At 33.9% G+C, this 8,655-nt stretch overlaps 1 protein-coding gene, 1 long non-coding RNA gene and 1 pseudogene across 2 annotated transcripts; 2 read left to right on the top strand and 1 right to left on the bottom strand.

The window, feature by feature from the left end:
- LOC106317605 lies at window positions 1-408 on the top strand. Its single transcript, XR_001265169.1, has 2 exons — window positions 1-84; window positions 159-408. It is a non-coding gene; the product is annotated as an uncharacterized LOC106317605 (long non-coding RNA).
- A 4,517-nt stretch (window positions 409-4,925) lies between these two features.
- On the top strand, window positions 4,926-6,563 carry LOC106319506 (annotated as a pseudogene).
- Window positions 6,564-7,294: 731 nt separating this feature from the next.
- Window positions 7,295-8,007, bottom strand: LOC106319507 (filaggrin-2-like). Its single transcript, XM_013757855.1, has one exon. The coding sequence runs from the start codon at window positions 7,947-7,949 to the stop codon at window positions 7,503-7,505; it is 447 nt and encodes a 148-aa protein (XP_013613309.1). The 5' UTR covers window positions 7,950-8,007; the 3' UTR covers window positions 7,295-7,502.
- Between the last annotated feature and the right edge of the window lie 648 nt (window positions 8,008-8,655).

Genomic DNA, 8,655 nt, shown 5'->3' on the forward strand with positions numbered 1-8,655 from the left:
CTAGCTGTTGTGAGATTCAGTATACAGATCCTGACATCAACAAGGAAGAAGCCGACGCGGGTGATGCTGATGACAATGAGATTAGTAAGTTTCAATCAAACTTGTTTCCTCTTTTACTACATTGCTTCTGCTTTAACTTGTTTTGTCTTGTTCTGCAGCTCACATTGCTTCTAGCTCACGGATGATTTAGGAGTGATTGTGACCGGAAATAGATATCTCTTTTGATGTGTTTCCTCTCTATCAAACTTGTTTCCTCTCTTGCTAGTTATCTCTTTCGGTTTGTTTCGTCTCTATCAGAACTTGTTTCCTTTTCTTTCCTTTTGGTACTACTGTAAAATCTTGTTGCTACAACTCGAAGTTGCCACAAGTGTAATCTTGTTTCTTATCTTATATGCTTCTCTTATGTTATTTTCGGCTAAGGCTACTGTGTTAAACTTGAATTTGGCTTGAATTTGGCTTGTAAACATTTTTAAACTTGTATCAAACGTAGATATTTTTAAACTTCTATCACACTTATAGAAACCATACTAAATGAAACTTATAGTTTTAAGAAGATAAACTTATACATAAGATAAGAAAAACTAATAGAAATTCTTTACCTTATAGCTTATAAATTTTTTTTAAAAAAATTGACACTGTAAAACTTATAGTTTTTAAACTTATACATTTTAAAACTTCTCTTTTTTTGTATCTTTATTTTTAATCATGCAATTAATAAAATTTCAATTTCAATTTAAAAAGAAAAAAATTATTCCTAAGGACTCCTACTTCGGTAACACCATTAGACGAGCAATTTTGATTCGAATCCTTAACTATTCAAACAACAACAAAAAAAAAAAAAATTATTAAAAAAATGCTAAGGATTCATGGGTTGGTCTCACCATTGCACATGCTCTTAATTCAACTGTGAAATTTCAATACCAAGAGACCTATGTCGTCTTTAAGTGACCTCAAGTACTCCACATGGGGATTCTACCCGAATTTCTTTATTGTGGAGTTAAACTTGCCTAACTGCTTTCAGTGTGAAATATTTTATGATAAACTTATTTTTCTTCTTGTAGACTTTTGTTTTAGCTGGTTGGATGTATATTTTTTTGGTAAAAATGGTTGGCTGTATATTATTATCTTGAAAATAAAATTAATTAGAAAATTGTACCAAACCAACATAAAACTGGTTCTTCAGGTTTTAAAATTAGATATACTTGAACTACGAGTGTTAACGCTCAAAAACTTACACACAAAAGCACCAATTCATCAACCGGATAAGGCATATCCAGTTGGTTTAACATGCATGTTAGTTATTTCATTTTTTTTTGTCAACGTTAGTTATTTCATTTGAAAGATAGTTTGTTAACATGTAATACTATTACTATAATACTATTACTAACATAATAGTTTGAGAAAAAGTTAGCTGTAGTTTCTATTTTTTTCTTCCTTACAAAATAACAAAACACGAAAAATCACCGAAAGCTTACATGTGATTGGATTTAATGATAACTTTTTGGATTTATTAGGAATGGACCGGCCCCGAGATATGTTCTAAAAGCAATTTGTTGATTGTACGTGTCATTGATCACATACACCTATATTATATGCCTACAGATATATATGTACACTTCAAATGTAGAATTGAGATCCCCGATTTTGGCTAACACTTCACGTACTAGAAATTTTTTACTTATAAACGTATGGTCATATACAACTCGTGACCCCCAAAATTACACCTTTTAGTGAAAAAGATATTGTAACAATCTTGAGTATGTAGTTAGATGACTTTCAGATACTTGATGCAAATTAATTGGGTTTGTCCATGTTTAAGAGTTATCAAATGGTTTTTGCAAAAGGTGCCGTATATAGGTTCAAGCTCTGTTCAAAAACGAGGCTATTTGTCCGTGTAATCGGCCGAGTACAATCACATCGGTGACAGAGCGCGGCGATGTGTCTCTTATCGGAAGCAAAACGCGGCAAGACGAGTTCATGTCGAGTTGACCGTGGAACTGTATTAAATCGGCGTGTTTTTACGATTATATATAAAATCGGTTCTTTCTTAAACCATGAAAAACGAAAGCTGAAACCGATATTTATTCAAATCCAATGTATTTATGATACATCTTTGATTTTGTTGATTAAAGATCAAAAAACTCAAACAAAAAAGATGAAAAAAACTGAGTGGTTGCGTTATTAGGGTTACATGAAGGTACATGAAGAAGATGAATTTGCAAAGATCGTATTATCCTTCACTTTAATGAAAAAAAAAGAATGAATTTAGAAACCATTCGAACTCATGACCCTTTGATCTCTCAAAAACTGGCAGGGCCACTGAACCAACACGGTAACTTTTGATTAATTGAACGATATACATAATATAATAGTTTATGTTATAAAATCAAGGTAGAAGTCTGCAACATAAACATGTATTATCTTGTATTATACGTACAAATAGAGTATTATACATATAAAATCCAGAAAATTCCTCTCCGTATACTCTCTGATTTATTTCCGCTTTTCCAATAAATCGCTAGGCCCAGGTTCGCCGTACGCGTAGCGCCTAGCGAGTTTCCGAACAAGGGGTTCAAGTATAGGGTCGTCGTTTGTGCACAAGTAAGAATTTGAATGTAAATTTTTAATATCTTTAAACATATGTTTCAATTGAACAATAATTTCTCTTTGAAAAAACAGAAGAGAAAATCTATGGGTTTTGTTTTTGTTTGCTCCTTGGATAGGAAGATCCGAGTCTCAAACTAATTCCATAAATTATGTAATAGTTAAAAAATGACACATTAGGCGATATAAATTTTTATCATCTACCATTTTTGAACCTGAAAAATATTTTGTCTTGTGAAGATTTTAATCGAGTAATTTTACAAAGCAAAAGTACAGTTTACGTTATTCAAATATTTTTTGACAAATACATTCTTTGAAAAGAACTTTAATCTAATTGATTAGATCATTAAATTATGTAAAGGGATTTATACCATTTTTATGCACAGATTAAAAATGAGATTGTAGTTCGTGGAGGAGAAGAGAAGATGGCAAGAAAACGAAGGCGTGTCAGAGAATTTATGACACCTTTCTTAAACAGAAGAAGTTTTGACTCTTCTCTACCTATCTTTCTCTTGCCTCATAAATTTTAAAAGTTTCTTGTGGAGACCACACGGATTCGTCTTTGTGTTGGCCAAAAATGTGGAGATGTAATTTTAATCTCAGCTGTTTCTGCATCAAACATTGTTTACCAGGTATATATATGAGTATTACTGTATTAGAGTCAAATACATAATGGTCAAACAGTGTCGACATAACAGCTTCCAAATTCCAACGACGATACTAACTAAGTTTTAACACCGTATTCCAAAATCCACAAATGATGTTGTTTCAGATTTATTTTATATAAAAACGAATATAATAGTATATGACTAATTTTTTTTATATGACTAATTTGAAGAAAAGATAGTGTTAATCGTTCCTTCTTATTTTTTTTGGTAAAAAAATTTACAATTCACATCTATCACTGATCGCATCATTTAGATGGAGATGTATTCTGACTAATCATATATCCGTTACCGCATTTTGTATGAATGCATAGTAACTAGAGCAGTCGAATGCTCAAACTTTCTTTGTCATTTGCGCCCAAAATATAAATCACTACATTTCCAGTCTTACTTGAAAAATGGTATAAATGTTCTACCAATAGTGTGAATGTATTCCAGAAAAGAGGTGTGAATGTTAAACGATTACCTTCAGTATAATATACAAATCGAGATTAAATTTTAATGTTGTTATTACCACCAATCAAATGGTAGAACAAGAATACTTTTTATGCTACGGCTTATGTATTAGAAGAGAGGGGTGAACATGGATCAAATATCAAGGTATCCGTGATCTGATCCGTTTTGTCCAGATCATAAATTTTCCAAACCGATTCAATCCGTAACCATCTGGATATTCAGTATCCGGATATACAGAAAAGTATACATTTTTAAGTGGATATTCGATTTGATCGTTTTAAAAAAACTAAATTTAAATAAGAAATTATATCAATTTTTGTTTTAAAAAACTCTAATAACTAAAATAACCAATTTAATAAATAAAAATATTGTAAAAGTTACAGACAAGATAACTATATAACTTTTATGTATAATTCCTTAAATATATGTTTATAGATGCATATAGCGGATTGGAGCATATATCCCTTTCTAAAATATTAGTATTTCTGAGTTGCTTCATTTTTTTGGATATTAGATATTAATATTTGTCTTGTTTCGTAGAATAATATCTGATTTTCCCCGTTCGAATCGAAAAGGTTAATATGTGGAAATTAAATTTTACAATTTTTTTCCCACTTTTAATAATATGCCAAATCAAAATTCACAGATATTTTGTCCACTTCATTTAAAAATAGTAATATGATAGAGAATTGTAATAGAAAAAGTTCTAAATTCTCACTTGTCCATCTTTCTGCACCTATCAAAACATTAAGAAGTAGTTTTTTTTTTTTAAGTACTGGTCTAATTTTACCATCAACAAATCAGAACTCAAAATTTCAAAATATTTAAAATTCCCAAAGCTTGGATAGAATAAAATTGAATTGTATGCAAGCTTGTGAATGTAACTTCAAACTTTAATAGATGTGTTATGCCGAGGACTGGCTATCTTGAGTCTAGTGCTTAACTGCTTATAAATGTCATGCACTGATTATTAGAAAAATAAAATGTCGTATGTATATTTATCAAACTAGATACATTCTATTAAAATCATGATGAAAATAGTTAGGCAAAACTTTAAAATAAAGAAAAAAAGTTCAACTAAAAAAAAGTCAAAGAGCTCCATGTGAAATCTGTAAAGCAACCTTTCTGGGGTTTTTTTTTCCTTTCCTCTACTAAATAAAGTCTATAAATATGTACAAGCTGTTTCTAAACTTTGAAACCCCAAAACCCATTAACTACATCTCTAAAAAAACAAAATAAATTCTACTTTTTTCTTTCATAATAAAACTCTGTCTGAGCCTAGAAATCCACCATCACCATCCATCCTCTGTTTCAAACTTTCGTTATTTAATCCCTATTTTTGTTCAAACACAATTAGTAGTTATTTTTCTTCTTCTTGTTGTAACACTACAAGAAAGCAGGACGATTTGGCGTTCTAATTTTGAAAAAATGGAAGAACATAACTATCAGTTTCAGACAAACTTGAGTCCCAAAGTCTCAGAAATCAGAGCTTCTCTCTCTCAGATCATATTAGCAGGCGGACCAAACACACTCGACTCAGTCTTCTCATTCCTCGCTACTTCCTCCGCCACAACATCCCTCGACACTCTCAATCCTCCGCCACCGCAGCTCGGCTCCTCCGTCTATCTCCACCAGCGAGATCTTATCGAGAGCTTCCACCTTCAAAACAGAGCGATCTCCACTCCTCCTCTGTTTCCTTCATCGTTCGATCATCAATCTTCTCCCGCCGCAGCTTTCGCCGCAGCGTTAGCGGCTGGGAGGGCGGCGAAAAAGAAGAAGCTTTACCGGGGAGTGAGGCAGAGACACTGGGGAAAATGGGTCGCCGAGATAAGATTGCCGCAAAACAGAATGAGGGTACTTACGAGACGGCGGAAGCCGCCGCCTACGCTTACGATCGCGCCGCCTATAAGCTCCGCGGAGAATACGCTCGTCTCAACTTCCCAAATCTCAAGGACCCGAGTGAGCTGCTCGGGCTCGGTGATTCCTCTAAGCTAATAGCTCTCAAAAACGCCGTCGACGGGAAGATTCAATCTATTTGCCAGAGAGTCAGAAGAGAGAGAGCCAAGAAGAGCGGAAAAGAGAGTAAAAATTCTTCGGCGGCGACGGCGGATTCATCATCCTCGCCGGGAACTCTGTCTTATCCGGCGGCAACTGCCACTGCGGTGGATTCAGAGGATAGCTACTGGAACAGCAAGAATAGTTCCCCGGCGTCTGTTTCTATCTCCGATGAAATTCCAGCGACGACATCGGCGGCGGCAGAGGAAGATACGATGATGGATACTGATGGGTTTCTGCTTGCGAGGATGCCATCGTTCGATCCAGAGCTTATTTGGGAAGTTCTCGCTATTTAATTCACAAAACCGTGAATTTTGATCACATCAATCATATGGAGAGTAAAAAGAAAACTTGGGGTTCAAGAAAATGATGAGAATATTAGGGTTTTAGGTGTGAATTAGGGTTTATTAAAGTAAACCCGATCTTTTGTCAAATTCGTTCGAAAGTTGTTTTAAGTAATGGATATATTAGGGTTTTTAATTAAAATTTAAGCCTCGTTGTTTTTGAGAGAGGTTGTGAAAGCTCCTTTTTTGAATTTATATTATAATCATCGAAGGACTTTCTTATTGTACTTTGAACCATGATTATTTTTTATTTTTGTAAAATTAACCATTATTATATGTAACAGTTTTATTGTAGCAAAATCTTCTGGAGATTTATCACAGGTGTGAAGTTAAAACATAATGTTTGTAAGAACACAATTTAATAAGACCGGTGGGGAAGGTAGAGTTGAGCACATGTCACAGACTCTCTCTACCATGCTCAATGCTTTTAAAGTGGTCCCTTTTAGTCTCCCCTTCCATGTGATAAGTCAAAGACTTATTGTTGTTCTTTTTTTTTTTTGAAGCACGACTTATTGTTGTTCTTATTAACAATTTTTATCATATACACCTTTATAGTATGGAGTCTGTGGACCAAGCAATAACGGATCAGACCACCGTAAGAACACTTGATTTGGTCCATCATATAAATCCAGTTTTACATAATTCTACTTTTCATAATCGATCTCTCAATGCCTCAAATCATTATTTTTTCTCTCTTTTGAATCCTGAAAATCCATCATTGCTATCCTCTGTTTTTCTATCCTTGTCTACGATGACTTTTTTACAGTGTTTGAAAAATGGAAAAAGGTGATAATGTTTTGAAGATAAATTTCAGTCCCAAAATTTCCCGATATATAAGCTTTGTATAAATTTTGATATCCAGCCCACATTAGACCATCTTTGCAAAGACTAAACCGGAAAATGCCAACATCATCCATCTTGTCATTATATTTTTATTTTGTGTCAAAACATGACAGGGTTCTATCTCTTTGTATAAATAATTTGAAGATGAATATTGTCTACTGTAATTTAAAAAAAGAATATTGTCTTCTGACCAGAGATTGACAGTTTCTCACAATATTTATTTAGACAAGAGGATATGATTTAGGAATGGTCTTACTGGTTCAACTATTTTTGGGAATAAAATTTATATTAATGTAGTAGATATGGATTACTTATTCGCTGGCCGACTGATAAGCGTTATAGGCATTGATATCTCTTGTTTTCTCCATTGGTTTTGAAACAAAAGTAAAAAAGTAGATTCATAGTAGTGAAGCTCATAATGGTACGTCCACATGCAGAGAGACACAACCACCTAAGTGGTTTTTATTCCAAGTATTACGTCTACTTACTTTATACAGTCTCTCTTGGAAGCATTAGGCTTATGAAATCATTTCATTTAGTCGCTGTCGCTACCGCTGCTGCTTCCACTCTCATTGCCACTGCCATGCCCATCCTTGTTCTTCTTCTTCTTGTGCTCATTTTGCTTCTTATGTTTCTTCTCTCCATTGTTAATGAACGTTCCTAGGCCATTAACACCTTTGTCTGTCTCATGAGTTTTCTTCTGGTGCTGTCCTAAGAGCTTCCCATGTCCATGGCCCTTGTTAGCCTCGTGGCTCTTGTGCTCTAGAAACGTCCCTAAGCCGTTCTGACCATTTTTACTCTTGAATAGTCCATCAAGAAACCCACCGTGGCTACGGTGATTCATAGTCGGACTATGCCCATATACTGGGCGGGTATGGCTCTGGTCATATCCCTGGTGATGGTTCTGACCATAACCCTGGCGACTCTTGCCTTGAGCCACATCGTAGTATTCTTTTTCACGTGTTTCGTAGTACTGCATCATGGTAGAGAAGAAGCGAGTTTTATGGTTTGTATTTGTGTTGTGTGTGGGTTTTGGAATGAGCCTTAGATGTCTATATATACGATGAGAATTAGCTTAAGATCTACTGAATTCGAATAAACTCTATTTGTTATAGAGTGCGCCTGTCTTTATCTTGAACTTATTCTTTAGTTTAAACTTATCTAAACTGAATCAATTCGAATGGCATTTTCTTTTTACCTAATATGGATGTCTTTATCAGAACTGGTTCTCAATTATATTTGTCCAATATTCAGATTCTTTTGTTCGTATTGATCTCATTGCGATCTGCTACGAGTATAATTTTTTTTAAATTGTCCTATTTCTTTTTATAAATATCAATACTAACTATGGCAGATATTTTTGTTTGTTTGTTTTTATAAATAGATCCAGCCTATATATTTATTTGCTTCCTTTTCTTTTTCTTTTTTTTTTATCTTAACTTCAGCATTGTTTTGAATATACAAAAAATACAATTCATTGACAAACCAAACATGTTTTTTATTGCAAGAAGCTATGAAACATGCAGATGAGCGTCTGATTTTATCAAGCCAATTCTTAGTAACAGTTTGACTCTAAGAGGTTGCCATCTTTAAAATCTATCAAGTCAAAAGTACGAACATCCATCGTTCATCTTGGCACCGCCTCAAACAACGTCAATTCAACGACTTTGCATGAAATATCTGAGCGG

Source organism: Brassica oleracea, chromosome C9 (genome assembly GCF_000695525.1).
Source record: "Brassica oleracea var. oleracea cultivar TO1000 chromosome C9, BOL, whole genome shotgun sequence".
NCBI lineage: Eukaryota > Viridiplantae > Streptophyta > Magnoliopsida > Brassicales > Brassicaceae > Brassica > Brassica oleracea.

Coding starts and splice junctions, on each gene's coding strand:
- LOC106319507 (XM_013757855.1), bottom strand. CDS start 7,949: ATGATGCAGTACTACGAAACACGTGAAAAAGAATACTACGATGTGGCT.